General features: G+C 44.7%; 1 protein-coding gene across 1 annotated transcript in view; it reads right to left on the bottom strand.

Annotated features, from left to right (window-relative positions):
* Positions 1-18,712, bottom strand: part of LOC106807264 (neutrophil cytosol factor 2-like) — a gene marked incomplete at its 5' end in the record, with an annotated part of 34,755 nt that overhangs the window by 14,084 nt on the left and 1,959 nt on the right. The window contains 5 exon segments of the mRNA XM_014809559.1: positions 287-410; positions 1,344-1,527; positions 1,730-2,063; positions 7,941-8,048; positions 8,926-9,063. Coding sequence (XP_014665045.1) covers positions 287-410; positions 1,344-1,527; positions 1,730-2,063; positions 7,941-8,048; positions 8,926-9,063 — 888 coding nt within the window.

Genomic DNA, 18,712 nt, shown 5'->3' with positions numbered 1-18,712 from the left:
CGATGATGGGCGAATGTACTGTGTCCGATTTGAGCTCAAGTTGGATGAGTTACGCGTAGTAAATCGTAGGTATTATAAGGCTAGTAAATGACGAATTTCCCTTGTTTATTCATGTCACACTCCTTCCCTTTATCTACTCCTGATGTTATCGATATATGGGAGAACTGTAAGTAAGGTCACTCAGATTCATGCTGCTATCATTCACGAACACGTGCACGCATAGTGACATGCACATCATAGTCGTTATATGAGCTACAACCAATCACTTCAGATATAATGCACCAACCTCTCCTATAAGTTCATAGCACCATAGAGTAAGAAAGCTTGAAGGGCAAGCCGTATCCCACAATTCATGCATATCCCGATCTGCTGATACGCGTTGCAGGCTGCTTGTTTTCCGCTTCTTATACCTGAAAACATTGTACGTTGGAAAAATGACTACCCTAATCTTTTGTATTTGCCAAGTTCTTTACAACTATATTAATTATTATGCTAATTGTATATTACTGTATTACTTTCTCAACTTTATAAAGTTTTATAAATGCTACTATAACATATCTTTACAACACTGTTTAGTACTACTCTACAGTTACTGGGAGATAAATTATCCAAACAAGCTTAAAGGGATCGTTTACTCTAGGTTCTAGGGTTATTTTCAGTTAATGTAGGTTAAAATTACGCTACATAAAAAGTTTCATGGTTCAATCACCATTAGAAATATTATAAAAAAATGTTTTAAAACTAACGACTACAGTTTGATTACAACGACGGTGGCGCCACCAAAGCGCACGATCTGATAAGTTGGGCAAAAAGACTTTTCAGCCAAGGGCTACAGACCGAGGGTGTTTCTTATTTATTAATTTAAAAGAAAAAGGATTGTAATATCTTATAAACGACATATAGTTTCAGTTATATTATGGATAAATTTGTCCTAAAATGAACATCGTTCGGTTAAATAGCATTTAGGATTTTAGGTATAAATATAATTGCACCTTTGTGATTAGCCCTCGGTCCGTAACGTGCAAAATTAACTGGCAAATGCGCAACTTTTTCAGGGTGGCAGCACGGTCGCGGGTGTCAATGGTGCCGTTCAAATTTCGTAGCGTTGATGTATAATTAATTATAACAATTAAATTAGGTATCTGGTAACAAATACGTGTGGGTATAGACGATTTGTTATACAGTAAGTACAGTTGTATGCAGTAAAATCCTAGAGTCTAGTATTGGGATTTTAATTATTGGGTTTTTGGTATTTTAAGGATACACTCAAGGTTTTATGCGATTATTGCTACTACTCTGTAGGTCTTCCAAAAGAGAAGAAAGCGGACAGCACCATTACTTACCACAGACTAATATTAGCACCCTGCAGCTTGCCTGCCACTTGCTGGTGGAATGTTGCATAGTTAGCGTTGGGTCTCACAGGCACAGCGCAGGTGTATGTGTAGTGCACCTTGACAATGACTGGCTTGTCCACTGGCTTTCCAACTGAGTGGCTAGAGTCGGAACTACTGCCACTCACATTGAGGCCTGCAACGAAAACATGCTCATAAATGTGATTCACATCATAATTATATTATCATCAAATTAAATAGAAGACAATTAAAACAGCTGCTTACCACTGAAAACAACTACCAGCGCAGTACCGCCGATACATCCAACGCAGCAACGCAGGAGGTATTCACACAAAAAACTCAACTGACGAAATTCGACCTGACAGACCTAAACTTACCTGAGGAGTGTGATGACACTTTCCCCTTGCCATTTGAAAGAGCAGCAGTGCGTTCAGGGGCTGGACCGGCAGTAGCAGGCACTGACAGCGACGCAGCCTTAGGCACGACAGAGGGTTTAGCAGATATAGGTGGGACCTTCGGTAGCTTGGACGGACTAGATGCATTTGAACTGGACCCATAGGACTGGGGAGTTCTATCGGCCAGCGCAATCTTTGGCTTGTCTTTTGGATTATGATATGTGGTTTGCGTGGTGCTGGCATCCCGACGGCCGGGCTTCGGTGAGCTCTTTGGACTCGGCTTTCTGCTGGGGAGCTTCTCCATGGAGGCGACCACCTGCCAGGGAACCACGAGACTACTAGATTGCAGGTCGATAAGATCACTCAGGGCATGAAATTCAGATTTTTTGCACCGGCCCCGAGGGGTAACAGCATTTTTTTACCAGCCCTCACCAAAATTTTCCAGCCCTCACAATTTTTTTTTTTCAAAAATAAAGAGACTTTCATTGACTCTTGCTTGTCCGAAAAATATTGTAGTGTGCAGCATCGCGTAGTAGCTGTTGAACTGACTATAATGCAGATTGTGAATGATGTCCGAAGTGTTTTTCTCAATGTCATGTTTCATGCTTGCATTCACGATTTCAAATTTGTAAAATGTTGATAAAATATGGTGTGATATCCTTCAGGTAAAACAGTAATGTGAGCTATTTGCTCATTAATGCTATAAATAATGACTGTAGCTCACCACAAAAAAGGACACAAATGAGTGAGTGAGAAGCAGTCAGTTTTAATTGAGCAACCAATGTACATTATAGAAATGAAGAGTATATATGGGAGAACTCCCATTATATACTCTTAATAATTATGTGTAATATTTTATGTGAAAATAATAATCTCTCGAATATGTATTCGGTTCCGTCGCAACTGGCTTCCATTGGGGCTGGCAACAATATACGACCGAGGCTCGTCGCATTTCGACACAATGGTTGCTGGCTGCCAACGATTAGTGTTGTAGTCCTGGACTGTCACTGATTGTCCAGGCATGAGGGGCGGCAAATCGTTTGCCACACGATCATGATACTCTTTCTGTGTCACCTGTCGCTTCTCTAGTTGTTCGCGGATATTTTCTGCATCGCGATGTTGTTGTACCTGCTTGACAGGGATGTTTCCTCTCAACTTGCGACCAGCGAGCAGCTCACCTGGGCTAGGTAGTTGCTGACTTACCGGCGTGGTGCGAAGACACAGCATAGCCATGTAAACATCAGTGTTCGCTCGTTTCGCCTTGCTAAGTAAACTCTTCACAGTACGAATCTGTCTCTCGACAAAACCGTTAGACTGTAGAAATCTAGGCGATGACGTTACATGGTCAAAACACCACTCTCTCGCGAATTCTCTGTAGCTCTCTGAAGCATACTGAGGTCCGTTGTTGCTTATCACACGAGTGGGGATTCCGTGTTCGGAAAATACCTGTTTGGTATGCTCGATAACGACTTTACTGGTAAACTGGCTTGGCAGTTTCCGAATAATCGGAAACTTGCTGTAGTAGTCCGCAATTATCAGGAACTCACTGCCATCGAACTGGAACAGGTCTGTGCCTACGACCTGCCAAGGACGGCTAGGTATTTCATGCGGTAACAGCGTTTCCTGTGTCTGCGATTGTTGGTACTCTTGGCATACTGAGCATTCCTTGATCAGAGTTTCAATGTCTTTATTTATTCCGCTCCAGTACACTGCATCCTTAGCACGCAGGCGTGTTTTCTCTATGCCCTGATGTCCATAGTGTAGGTTCTCGAGTACCTCCTTCCGTACCTCAGCTGGAACTACGACACACTGTCCCTTCAGAATAATGCCATTTTCCACTGATAGTTCATCACGGTACGACCAATATGATCTGATTGGTGTAGGGATCTCTCTGATTGTTTCTGGCCAGCCAGTAGTGATAGTTTCACTTAGCTGGTTGAGTGTGGAGTCTCTCCTGGTAGCTTCTCGTACGCTATTTAGGCGTTCTGTGCTAAATCTCACGAGGTCAACTCTCACATCAAGATCAATGGTAACTTCGTTTTCTGAGCTTGGTAGTCGCGATAATGTATCGGCTACTGTCATCTCCCTTCCTGGCCGGTATTCAATGTCTATACGGTATCCCTGGAGCTTCAGCATCATACGCTGTAGCCTGGGTGGTGCTCTTGTCAGAGGCTTTTGCAGAATCATGACTAACGGTTTGTGGTCAGTCAGGACTTTGAAACTGCGGCCGTAGAGATATGTATGGAAGCGTTGTACACCAAATACTATGGCGAGTAGCTCCCGTTCGATACATGCATAGCGCTTCTCTACGTCAGATAGTGTTTTGGAAGCATATGCCACCGGTTTCCCATTCTGCAACAGAGCCGCGCCCAGTCCTTTGAGGCTTGCATCAGCTTGCAGTACTGGCGTCTGACTGGTGTCAAAGTACTGCAGCGTGGAGTCTCCCGTCACTGCTCGTTTGAGCTCATCAAAGCTCCGCTGGTGATGGTCCTCCCACATGAATGGCACATCTTGTTTTAGCAGGTCACGTAGAGGTGCTGCTTTGTCGGCCAACCTGGAGATGAACGGTGACAAGTACGTTACGAATCCCAGGAATTCTTGTAACTCCTTCTTAGTAGCAGGGCTTGGCATAGCCTGCAGGTCGGCTATTTTCCCTGTGTCAGGGTGTACGCCCTTATCGGAGTATGTCATACCAAAGAAGGCAATGCTGTCGGATTTGATGTTGCACTTGGTCGAGTTGAACACTAGACCAGTCTTGGCGGCGACACACATCAGTCTGTGCAGAATCTGATCGTGTTCCTCAGCAGTTTTAGCATAGACTGCTACATCGTCTGCTATGCCTACTGCACCATCCACTTGGTCCAGGATCTGATCCATTTTCAATTGAAAGATGTCCTACGAGACGGACAATCCGAACGGCAGACGTACAAAACAATATCTCCCAAACGGCGATTGGAATGTGGTGAGGAGCTGCGAGATTCCTCGTCAAGTTTTATTGACCAGTATCCCGCTTTCGCGTCAAGCTTTGAGAATACCTTAGCCCCTGCGAAGTGGTGTGTGAGTTCTTCTACAGTAGGTATCTTGTGATATGGACGTTTTAGTGCTCGGTTGAGATATCTTGGGTCCAAACAGACATGCAGGGATCCGTCTTTCTTGTGCGAATAGGCCAAACTAGACACCCAGTCTGATGGTTCTGTCACCTTACGTATGACGTGGTTTTCTTCCATGTAATCCAGCTCTTTCTTTATTTCGTCTTTCAGTGCAACAGGGGTTTTTCGAGGTGCATCAACGTGCGCTGGCGCATTTGGATCGACTGTAATCTTGAATGTGCCTGGCATACATCCAATCCTGTCGAACTGTTCGGGGTACAGTCGCTTCAGGTCATGCACGTTCCCTATGGAAGATACGTCTGCTCTCGTAGATGATTTTGTTGTCACTCTATCAGCAATGTTTGTGCTGTTGATTGCACAGTGTAGTGTCACTAATTTTAGCCGTTCACTGGACTGTAGACCAATAACAGCTGGTCCTTCCACGTCCACTATGTAGAATCTGCAGTCGGTCCACTCAGAACCGTTATACCTGCATGGCATGTCAATAGTTCCACGGCACGGGATTGGTGTGCTGTTGTAAGCAGTTAGCCGTGTTCGTTTGGCTGCCATGGCAATTTCTTGTGCGGGGTAGCCTCCGTTGTGAGCATGTTGGGGTACATTCTGCGAAATACAGATAGTGGCAAGGTGTTTCCTTGAGCACCAGTATCTACCTTGAGTCTGAGCGTGTGTACGCCTGGACGGTTGCGTAGCTTGATGTCTAAACCTGCGAATGCTTCATCGCGTTGCATCTTATCTAGACACATGGTTGACACAGTTATGTGGCTGAATTGCAACATATCAAATCGCTCACCCAGGTCCTCCGCACTGTCTTGTGCATTGTGTATAGCGTCTGCATGCATATGACTATGGTTATCTCTCTTGTAAGGAGTGTTGCTGCGAGCTCGGTATGGCTTTCCTCCCTTGGAATCAGACCTTGAGCGTCCACGGTCACCTGAGGGTCCCCGACCACGTGGTGGGGATTTGTGCCATCGTTTCTGTTTGCTCGCTTGACAAACGCGTGCCCAGTGGTTCATTCTGCCACAAGCTTTGCACTCTGCTCCATATGCTGGGCACTGTTCCCGTGGTTTGTACTGGTGTTTTAACCCACAATTACGGCATATGCCACTAGCACGTTTAGTGACACCGTGTATAGCAGCAGTTGGTACACTCATGTCCTTAAGCTGTTGTACATGTAAGTCTGCCGCTTCATATGCCCTGCCTAGTACTAGTGCGTCTGCTAGTTTATAGGTTTTGTCCTTGCTCAGTAACTCTTTTTGATATTCAGGTATAGGGGTGCTGGCAATGATCAATTCAACCAATCTGTCATTGAGCTCATTTCCCTCAAAGTCACATCTTATTGCCTGTAACTTACTTCTATTCACGAAGTCGTCAACGGATTCTCCTTGTTTTTGGCGGAAATGCATTAGTTTCAGGCGACTAATACGGTAGTTTTCAGACGGCTCTAATTGTTCGGCGAATCTGGCGAATATGCCGCTCGCTGATTTCCTCTCATCGTCTGTTAGCGTCCACGCGTTATAGCGGCGAAGACCCTCATCTCCCACTTGGAGCAGTATATAATTGACTTGGTCCTCGTCTTTTACCCCCTTTACCTTGAAATATATTTCAAGCCTTTGCTTGAAAAGCTTGAAGGCATCTGCCTGGTCAGGCAAAGCCCAGTCCATGCGTAGAACTTGCTCACGCGACATGCTTGTTTACTGCTCTACCGTCTACAGCATTTGTCACAACGCGCACCGTGCTGCCATCGCACGAGACGAGCTCAAGGCTGCGCGCACATCCGGGCACTACATGCCGATCGTTGGCATGGCGCGCTGTAGTGTAGCCACTCAGCCCATAAACGAGGCATCATGCACCGCGGGCTTTCACACATACATTAATCATAATATGTTCATAGCAGGAATTTTGCATTAAAGATATTGTCAATGAAATCTTGTAAAACAAACCAGACGAGTGTGACACCACAGACTGTTTGTTATCTGCGTGTCTATATAATATGCTATATAATTGCCAAACCCTACCTAATTTGCATAATATTTTTTTTTTAATATCAAAACCTCTAGTCTTTATTCATTCACAAACCAAAAATGAGCAAAATCCGTTGAACCTGAACTGACTAATGGCAATTCCCATTTTTGGCAAAAAAATTGCCGTGGCTCAAAAGTACGTCGACTGGCGTACTCCAAAATAGGACGTTTAATATGGGAGCATAGCAGTAACAACTATACCCAATTTCAAACATGTGGGTCAAACTGTTCCTGAGTTATCGTTGACCGTAGCCAAATGTTGACCAACGGACGGACGGACGGACGGACGACGGACGACGACCCATGGCAATAGCTCAGCTTGACGCTGTCGAGGTGAGCTAAAAATGTAGGTACTCGCTAACACGCCTGAAATCACCGGCTCGGAGGGCTGGTATTTTGCCAATGTTACCGGCCCTCCAAATAATTTGCCGGCATATGCCGGTGGGCCGGTGCTAATTTTGCGCCCTGTCATTCCATGGCATGGTAGTCATTTCTTCACAAGGTGATGCGGATTCTTGGCTCATCTGAACGATAATCCACCAATTGTGCTGGCGTCCGATGTCTGTCCATGGACCGTCAATAATAGTGGCTGTCAATATCAAATACCAGCCACTGCTTCCCTCTTAATTGCCTACTCCAACATTCCTTCTTCATCATCGACCACAGATAAGCACTGTCACACTGCAACCATAGTTGCGCAGTATAGTAGAAAACACTTTACTAGGCTGTTGTTGACATTCACGAAATTTATGCACGAAATGCAATAATCTTTTAAGAGTGGCTTTCAGTTTTAAAGTTTTTAAACTGTAAAATTGAAGCCAATCACTTGGCTTTCGTACACACACTGGCCCATTTATTGAATAGGGAACAAACATGCAAGGCAGCATGGACAACGATACTCTGTATATTAGTGAAAAGTACACGTCATGCAGAAACGAAACACGATAAAAACATGATGATATATGGAAATTTAAAACGTTTTTTTAGGGAAAAGCTTTTTGTAAATCTACAACAACTGATATAAATTTCGCATAATGACGTAATTCAAGCTGCTCACTTTACCTCAGATTTTCCGAGATAATCTTTCTTCTCGAGATTGGATGTCATCGTTTTTGGCGGCCGAAATATAGAATTAGTGGGTAGCTCGTGTAGAGGAAAAACTTGCTTCCTCTGAAAAAGAGCACATGAGATTAATAATAAACCTACAGCCTCTCATGCATCACCTAGGTAATGCTGTTGCAGATTAATATATTAACTTCTATATAACCAAGTTTTTCACTTAGCCATGGCTAGATATGTGTTCCGGTGGTTACTGAAGGGTAAAATTCTCTGCAACAAGGTGATGTAATATTATAATCTCATTTACAGTTGATGCCCATATCAGTTTATTGGTGCTAATAAATAACAACTTAAATGCCAACTCATCTCGTAGACGGTAGAATCAATATTATTTGTATGGTACCTATAAATATCACAGTGAAAATAGCAATATACAAGAAGCCACAAATCTAGTGTAAGTCCTAGAATATTAGAACATTTCCAATGCAGAGATCAAAGGGTAGCAATGTCTTGATCTCATCTTATTCCGTTACAGAGGCACATTCGACATCTAAATTCAACTTTTCTTGCATCGCATCCTATGATATTAAGGCAAACAGAAACGATCTCAATCCAACCACAGAATGACACTCCTGCACAAGGAAGCCAATATGGCTCACATCACTCACCACGTGATGGATCAGATGAAATATTGAAAACCGTGAACCGTATTATGAAAAACAGGATGAGCCGTTGCGTTCACGATTGTGCGCGGATGCCTGCATCAGCCGCGTCACATCCAGCCGACCCACTCATACACCTACCAAGGTTTCTTATACATAAGAGGCACAGTGGCGCACTGCCGTTGTCTAATTTTCCCTCAGAAGAAACCCTGCCTACCATGACGTAGTCCTGACCCGCTCATACACCTACCAGGGTTTCTTATACATAAGAGGCACAGTGGCGCACCGCCGTTGTCTAATTTCCCCTCAGAATAAACCCTGCCTACCTTGACGTAGTCCTGAGCCTTGTGCAGTTTCTCCGTGCTGCGTTCATCCAGTGACAGCGTGAGAGCCAGCTCTAAGTAACTGGAGGAGTTCGAGAACTGTCCCATGACTGCGTGAGTCAGTGCCGTGTTGTATAATGCCTGGCAAAAAAAAACATTGACAATCAACATAATAATGAGGTGATAGATCACTTGCGCATTCTAACACTGGGACAATATCACAGTAGTGACAGTACAGTTAAACCTCGACCACGAACGAGACGGGCGAGGAGTATTTTGTTTGGATAACTGATTGTTCGGATAAAGTCCGGCGCACATTGCCGAACATTTTGCTCAAAAACATTATCGTAGCAATGTTCCATGAAATGTTCGGCAATGTGCGGTGAAAAAAGTCGCCGAACATTTGTTCCGAACAATGTTTCTGAAGATCGGAAATGTTTGATATCTCGAACACTGTTCGTCGAATGTTCGTCAATGTGCGCTGAATGTCGAACAATTCTAGGAACATTTGTAAAGTAGTAACCAATAGCAGCATGATATGTGGTCACACATGTCTAGCACAATGAGAAACGCTTCTGAGCACTCTGCAAGGCTGCCAATCCCACAACTACAATAGACTAAGGCTCTTATAAGATAGTATAATGCAATGAGCACAAAGCCACCAGAGTCCTATGTCAACAAAACTCTGTAGAGAAGGGAAGATAGAGATGATAAGATTCAGAAGCCACTATCTCAATTAAACGCTATCAACACAAAATTTTTATCAGCTTTAAATCTCCATCTAGCTTTATTTTGCCATTTGTAAGAGTGAATAGATAGCCACCATATCGTTTGTGTAAGCAATGCTCAACAACGTACAGAACATTTATTTGGAAAACTCTATTGCCGTGCAATATCGCGCGCATCACACGCGTTCAATCGCAAATAGATCAGCTTCGAATTAAATTTGCAATAGAGCGCCAGTAAGTCGAAACGAATGACACAATGACATGGCAAGCTCCACCACCATGACTACTCAGTAGCATGCAGCGTCACTTGAGCGTACATGCAGGCCACGCTAACCAGCAGCCATCAATAAGCCAGGCAGCAGACGATAGTGTGAACCATCTCTCTCTCTCTCTCTCTCTCTCTCTCTCTCTCTCTCTCTCTCTCTCTCTCCCTCTCTCTCTCTCTCTCTCTCTCTCTCTCTCTCTCTCTCTCTCTCTCTCTCTCCCTCTCTCTCTCTCTCTCTCTCTTCGCGTCTCTTCTCTCTCTCTCTCTCTCTCTCTCTCTCTCTCTCTCTCTCTCTCTCTCTCTCTCTCTCTCTCTCTCTCTCTCTCTCTCTCTCTCTCTCTCTCTCTGCCGCTCTCCCCCCTCTCTCTGTCTCTCTCTCACCCACCCCTCTCTCTATCTCTATCTCTCTCCCCCCCCTCTCTCTCACTCTCTCTTGTGCGCGCCTGCCGTCACTGAAGCGCCATGATTGCGCAGCATACCGGCAGCGATCGCAGCGGTCACTCTACTAACGCTGGAGGAAAAGCTGCGCGAGTTGCGGCGGAGACAGACACTGGCGAGGCGTGAGGGGCATCGGGGCATACAGAGTACGGTCACAGTGACGCGCAGTTTATACTGGCCAGTACAGCGTCAACGCTGAAGCTGCGACTGCACTTCTGCAGTGTAATCGGCACTCTCACAGCATCAACACATTCAAGCCGCACGGTGTGAGCCTCTTCGGTCATTCCTCGATGCAAAATAGCCAGCGGCCTCGCGTGCTGCGCGTACACAGAGCTGTGGAAATTACCGAGGCGATTGAGCCAGTCAGGAAACCATGCACCTGCGCAATACAGTAAAAACCCGCATAAAAGAACAAGTGGATTAAGAACACTCAGGCTGAAATGTGGTCAAAAAATATCATATACATAAGAACACATTCAACCTGAAAAAGTAAAATTGTTCTTATATAAAAAAATTGGCTGCTAGTTAGATTAGAATACAGTAATCTACCAGGGTACAGTACAGTACTAAGAATTTATGTGCTAGGCATTGCACATATAGAGTTTCACAGCAGGTACATGGGAATTTCCAGGGTACATTTAGCAACTGTTTTTAGACTTGGCTAATTGATGTATAAACTAAATGACTCTTACCTTCTGTCAATCACATTTTTAATTTGCTGCAGACACAACATGCTGACAAAAAATTGTTTAATTTTACAACTCCGAACTCCTGACCTTTCAGTTGAACTGTTCTAGTTTTCATGGTGAATCAAACACATTTTCGTAGGTCACTGATTTTCCAATCTGACCCTTCTTTCTCCATGTTTCTTCTGTAACCTTGTAATCAGCTTTCTCAAGTAGCGAGCATTCCCAACAAGTCTATAGTCAACTGGAAGTTCAAGTCCTTTACCTTGGCCTGTGTTAAATTTACTGCCAATACATTCCGCCTCAATTTTCCCATGCTCTGACAAAAACTTATGAAAAATCTTGGATAGTTCGATTGGTACGTGTCCAACAATCTTCTCGTCTTTATTCCATACGGCCACTGTGTAATAAGGTAGTGTTCCCGTGTAATGACGTAGGCACTAGTTTAATGATGACGCTGCAGAGTAATGACGACAGTCTCTCTCGTATAACGTAGAGTAACTGAGTTTATTAAGAACGACCAGCAACGGTACGACAGCACGTCATAACGCCGTCAGCTCACAACTGTTACTCACAAAGCGTATCTCTCCCGCTCTGGTTATCCCGCTCTGGTTCTCCCGCCGAATATATATCTATGGCGCCGAATATATGGCGCCGCTATCAGCTAATTTACATACAATGGAATGCCCATATGACAACTGCATAACTGTCATGGTCATTCTCCGGTTCCATCTCCCAGTCCATAACTTCCCCAATATACACCATTGCATCTTTAAAATAAGCATGGTACCCACGCACGCTTGCCTGAACATAGACTTCGTATTCATCTGCCATTTTATAGTTTGATTTGTGCCGAAAGCTGACTTTCCCCAAGAGAAATTCAAGATGGAAGCTTCACTTTCCCTCACTCGAAATGCCTTTTGGGTAATTTTCAAGAAAATCGCTGTAGGTACCACCAGAACACTTAAATCAACTTTAAAAGAACTTAAAGTTGATTTAAGTGCTCTGGTACCACGGTGGGAAATCCACCAATGAGCGCTGGGACAGGTTAGGAATGAGATCGTATTTGAGTGTCTGCGTGCGCTTGAATTTTGTATTTCTCATTAGAAAGGGTTAGAACTCTTTGCAATTGTTAATTTCAGAAACTAGAATCTTTTCTGAATCCGACAGTGTAAACGGCTCGTCCGAGGTGCGTTGCTGGGGCGGCCCAGGAATTTTCAAAGAAAGCCTACTTTTTGTGCAGATTCACATTGTAAATTGGCCATTTCGAGTGTGTGCTGGGAAAATGTTGTTTACAAGAGAAATTATGGAAGAATTGTTTTTTTAATAACATATATGGTGTCACTTGCGACTTGGATTCAGAGGATGGCATTATTATTTGTAAAAAAAACTTCTGCTGATTTATGGGAATTTTTTCGTAAGTATGGCCGCCTATGGATCATGATATCCCATGGTGGTACCTTAACTCGTGTTGTAAATAAGTGCCATTATTTTCAGTATTTCCCGTTACATTTGCATGTCGATCGAAAACGAAGCAAAGAGCCAGATTTTTTTTGCTGCAAAATTTCGGACATTTCAGCCTTGTTATATAATTAATAGCATGTGTTCTTCTGCTGTTTGGATTAGTACAAGAAAGAAATTCGTTCTCGCTGTGTGTTTGGTTATAGCTATGGGCGATCCTTTTTTTTTTGTTTGGTTAGGTTCATTCGTGCGTGTTATTTCTGTGTTTGTTTTCCTTTTCCTAACAGACACTACTGGACGTCAATGCATGCACATAGACTAGCTTACATGCTGAGTACTAACTGCACGAGTCTTCCTCGAAATTTGCACGTATCGCATCTTTGTCATAACAAGTTGTGCGTAAACTGTTCGCATTTGTCATTGGAGCCACCCGCAACTAACAATTCGAGGAAGTACTGCCTCCATGCAGTGCCACCGAAATGCGTTGGCCACTCTCCCTATCCTGCTTGCACTCTCCCTACCTATCCAACTAACAAGTAGTAACCAACTAACCAATTTAACTAACTTCAAATGGCAAAAAAATAGACATGAGAGATAGAGTCTGTCTATCACGGTAGGTAACATCTACTGACAGTAGGCGTGGTCAAGCTTCGGACGTGGGTCTAACAAGGCTTTTGAATATGTCGCCTCACCTTTCACCTCGGCTTTTCTTGCGTGAAGCGAATATTTGACCTTTCTTGCATAACACCGCCTTTGTCTCTGTAGCTGCTGTCGTTGCTGGTTCTTAATGGCGTTGCGCCTATGCTCTTCCTGTTGCAGGTACTTGGCGGACCGGCTTCCGGAAACGAGTGCGGCCCCGACGAACTCGCACTTCTCGGCCGTTGCCGCGGCGACGCCTCTGTTGAGATGAATAATTTGCCCGTGAATGCGCCCCAGGCGCACTTGGGATTTGACGTCTGGTACGATTTGTTGATGGCTTCCGATTTCTGCGTGCTCGTGTTGAAACGGGTTTTTCGAGCGTCGGCCTGCTGAAGCGATCATCGATCCACCTTTCCAGGAGCGCGGCGTCCGCTGCGGTCGGTGCGAGTCCCTCGGGCAGGTAACTCGTGTCCCAAGGGCTCTGCCTGCCACAAACGAGCGAATGCATGCGGCATGCGCGTCCGCAATTCGCCGTATAGCAGTGCGCGATCGCTTCGTGTACGGGGGCGAGTTGTTGCTGTAATTTGCTGTAGCTCCCTCGCGATGCTTTGTACGCCGCCTGAAATTCTGCCTTGCATCGTCGCCTCATGTCGTGTGCGACTCGCCATTTCACTCTTTCTCGCTCATCTTTGGTTTTGCCAGGGAATATTTTAGAGCTGAAGTTTAGTTTTAAGAACGACTTTCGCCGATTTTCATTCAGGTGTTTCGCGTCTAATAAACACTCTACTTTTTCAGATCCGGCAGCTTCCTGCAAGCCGAGCGCAGCCTTGCTGTTGCCGTCTGTCGTCATGATGCCAATGTGCAGCGGATCCGCGTCCTTACCGATATCTCGCATGATCTGTCCCGCTGAGAGCTTCTCGTCTCCGATGGTTTCGTCAAGATGCAAGTTTGCAGAACAGTGGCCGGGGTGGTTTGGGCACGTCACGTTTTTGCCGGACGCTCGTAGGTGAGCAGCGTTTTTGCATAGTTTGTTGGAGATGTCCACTCCAACAATCAGTTTTTCATTGCTGACGTTCTCAGTCACCGTGTAGACGCACTGCGAAGCCGGTTGGAAGGGCGTCCGACCTGCACCGGCCCACAGCGGATTATTGTACCTGCCATCCCCTTCGACTCGTATTGGGGCGTCGGGCGAGAGGCCCCGCGCTTCATTCCATGCTCTTACACGACCTCTTACCAATCCCATGTCTTTCCTGTTTAGCTCGGCTATTGCCGTGCCAACCTTGTTCGCATTTCCTTGCATGCTCGACTCGCCAGGCGGAGGCACGTTCATCGTTCCGAAAATGCGCCGCATGCCTGCACAGCCGAGTTCCGTCGACATGAGGCCGACGTGCATGCCGACGTTTGGCGCTGCGGTTCTTCTTCCCCTGCCCGACGATGGCACTTCGTCGTAAAGTTTGTGCTTTGGTGACTTGTACGGGCACGCTTCGCACCTCAGCACCTCACACCAGACTGCTCCTCTCTGCGCCTGTGCATCTTCGTCCCACGCGAGGTCTCCGTCGCATGCCGGACTGTGGCCGGCGTGCTCCCTGAACGACTGGTTCCACATCTGCGCCATTTTCGCTCTGTTGTATAGCCGGTTGTCTCTCAGGTCAGGCCCGCCCTCGCTTTCCACCAGGTGGCGGCTCATGCCAACCTCTTGCGAAGAATCCGCAGAGGGCGCAGTGGGTCTCAGCAATCTTACGCCGGTCGAACGGTTGTTAACGTCGATGGCATCCATAGTACTGTCGCATTCGTAGCGCACAATTACAGCGTCATATGTGCTTCTCGGCAGTCGTTTCCAACAGCACTGGTCCTGTGCTTGTCCATCAAAGGCTGTGTCAGCATCGGTGGTGACCTTTCCATGCACGGTGTGTCCTTTGACGAATAGATTTTTCTTGTTCTTCAAGCGATTCGATATTGGTTTGCCAGCTCTGTCGTTAGCAATTTCCGGCTGACATGCTGCCGATGGCTAAGTGTGACTGAATGCGAGCAGAGCTTTCTTATATACTAATTTCCAGCGTTACTTACGTCATTCTCTGACGTTTATGCTGACGTAGGTGTCAGCAGGTGATTTTAAACGTTTCCTAGTAAGGGCTGCGCAGCTGTGATTTCTAGGAGTTGGTCAATGAAATCTATGGTTTTTACCTCGTTTAGTTTTTGCCTGGCTGTAATTGCTTTTACTACGGAATGCGTGTACACATGGCCTTCTTATTGTGCACATTGACTGTCACCACGTTTTTTCTAGTATAAGCAATTAACTATTGAAACCATAGCAAAACATGGTGTTCGCAGATTTATTCTTAAAAATCAGAGGTCTGTGCAGATGATGGCAGGGATAAAATCCAGAAATTCCACAGGGATTTGAGGAAAGCATTGAAAACACAAAGGAGAAGAAACAAGTCCTCTACAGTTAACCCAAAGTATGGAAGATGGATGCCTAAAAATAGATACAATGTCGACCAGGTTCCTCTCCCATTTGTAAATGAGCAAGATAAAACCTACGACACATTGGGTGCTAAGCAAGTGTGGGTGTCACAACCATCATCTGGTTTAGATAAGCGACAGGCAACCCTACAACTTTGTATTAGGGCTGCTGGGGAACAACATGTGAAGCCAGCCCTTATCTTCAGAGGAAAAGGGCGTGTGGCCACTGGAGAGAAAGAAAAGTATGACAAAAGGGTTGATGTGTATTTCCAGCGAAATGCCTGGATGGATGAAGAAATCAACATGCTGTGGGTCCAGGGCACACTTATTCCAGGAATTGGGAATGACAAAGAAGAAAAAGTTCTGTTTGCAGACAATGTCAGCTTCCAACAAAGTCAATAATTCCACGAAACATGCAGAAATCAGATCAATACTAGTTTATATGCAGCCTGAAAATCACACTGACAAAATCCAGCCCATTGATGCAGGATGTGGTTGGATGATGAAAGTTAAAATTGGTGCAGCAATGGAAACATGGCTCGAAGAGGAGAACAATCTCGATAAATGGCAGGATAAGCTTTCAGCGAAGGAAAGAACGATCTTGATGACCCAATGGACTGGGGAGTCGTGGAGTGAGTTAAGTAATGATCAGAATTTTTTGAAGAGATTGTTTGAGAAAACTGGCTGTTTGCTAACAGCAGATGGCTCTGATGATGTAAAGATCTCACCCCAAGGTTTGGAAAATTATCAGATTTAAATGGATCTGATAATTAGACTGGAATTTTAAGAAACTGGATGCTGACATTTTCCTCGACTCAGTTTGCCTGTAGGATTGTGTTGTAGGGGGGGGGGGTTCTGGAGCTGGTGCATTTTGACTTTACTTGGCTTTTGCTGAGTTCCAAGTTGTTTATAATCAGAATCCAGGATTGCTACCCCTCCCCAATGTAATATTATTGCCTTGATTAATTAATTATTAAAGAACGCCTGTCGACCGACATGCTTTGCAGCCGTGGTTTCGATTTTTGTATCATATGAAAATGCTTAGGTTGCTCGCCTTTGACTACCGATCTCCATTTTGAGCGTATCGCGCGAAATTTGCTACGTATAGTCATTAAGAATTATTTATAGTACGGGTCGTTCAAAGTTTATTCTAGTGCCGTTTTCAAATTTCGATAAGGCTAGAGAGTTGTTTGTTTACCATCACGGCCGCAAAGCATGTCGGTCAACAGGCGGTCTTTAATTAATTAGTTCCATTCATTAATTAATAATTAAAAAATGTTGTGGTTGCACATTGATTTCATCTGTTGGTAGTCTATGCAGTACAGTACAGTATTAATTTTTAGAAACAATTTTAAGAACACCTTAAGAACATTTTCAGGCTGATTTTGCAGAAAACACCTGATATATAAGAACAAAGTCAGCCTGAACCCCCAAAACACGTGTTCTTTTATGCGGGTTTTTACTGTAGTCAATCTCGCATGGCAAGCCTGCCTCATTTTCTTCAGGTGCGGAAGGAAGTGTGCGAGTTCCTGCCAGCAGATATAGGAGCAGCTGCACACTCACTCCCTGCTGCTACACGAGTCGTAAGCCTTGATTAAGAGTACTGTGTGATAACGTGCCTGGTACGCACGTACGTTGGACTTGCTGATGCTGGGTGTATTATGTATAGCTCACAAATCCCCACCGCACACAGCTCTGCTATATCATCGACTCATGCAGATTTCCGTGCGTGCCAAGATACACAGCACAAAGGGCATGTAATCGGGGGACTAGGATTCATTAGCTGTGTACGAAGCGCTGGCATCATTGTGTGGGATGCGCAAGCTCACTTGAAGCATGCATTAACTCATAGCCTACTCGGTAATAAAATCGCCAACTTTAGAAAACCGGGATTCTATACGCCATTGACGTCAACTTTTACGTTTCTAGAATTTCTGCTTTTGCGCATCGAACTCAACGAGTGAAACCTGCCATACGACATTAGCTAAATTCATTTGCACTTGCATCCCTCATGGGCTTGCCGCTTACACAGTAATATCGCTACCAACCTCCCTCACCGCATTACGACAGCATGTTAAACTGGAGTCTCCAGTGAAATAACCGCATTACGAGGCGTTTCCCATTACTTCATCAATGCAGCAATAAAGGAAATTGCATTCTGAACATGTTCATGGATTTCCTATAGAGCTGTCATCAAAATTACGTACTACAAATTCTCGAAGTTCCACTTCGAATTCTTTGCAAACTATCAACATCGACTGAGGGTGTGGATTTGCTACAGCACAACAAGGCAACCTATTTAGGCGACTACAAACAATACTGCCGCAACGAATACAAACAAACAAAACTTTTACCAATTAAAAACATTTCCATTTTAAATGTTTAATGCCTTAAATGTTAAAATTTAAGATCTACTCACAAATGACTGCACACGGGGAGGGGGGGGGCTCTAGTAAAAATCATGTGAAATATTACACACAACAAGAGTAAGAATGTCCTTACACTCACACAGCTAAGTAGCAAGTGTTACACATTTCATAACTTCTAATGTTAGCAGGACGAGACAAACACTTCGAGGAACATAAGCTGCTTACGAGTTTACAAGGTATCAATAATTTTATCGCAAATATTTCGTGAAACTCATTCAACGTCATTAATAATTCATTGGGATTATGGCACCACTCTCGAGACAAGGTTCTTTGTGGAGGAGTGTGAGGGATTGGTTGCGCACATCTCTCACGGAGCCTCGTTGCTTGCTCTCACGCACACACTGCCAGTTGTTAAATTTCCCCAGTGAGAAAACAGAGCGAGTTTGATACGTCGTAATATCGCAATATTATCGCAACGTCTGAGGCGTGAAATTGATGCGAGACAAGCCTTAAAACTCTGACATTAAGTCATGCGATTCAGGGCATTGCTCACACACGGGTGTGTTGTGGGTATACTCATATACTGGGTGTGTTGACCGATTTCACGGAGAACACTCACGTCTAGCAAAATTAGGACCAATCAATTTTAACGTAAATTGTTTCTAAACACACACACATGCACGCACGCACACATTCACGCATAAACGCATATATATATATACATATATATATATATATATA

Source organism: Priapulus caudatus, unplaced genomic scaffold (assembly GCF_000485595.1).
Source record: "Priapulus caudatus unplaced genomic scaffold, Priapulus_caudatus-5.0.1 Scaffold204, whole genome shotgun sequence".
NCBI classification, from domain to species: Eukaryota; Metazoa; Priapulida; class Priapulimorpha; order Priapulimorphida; family Priapulidae; genus Priapulus; species Priapulus caudatus.
Note: the sequence above shows the minus strand (reverse complement) of the source record. Positions and strands in the feature narration are given on the sequence as shown.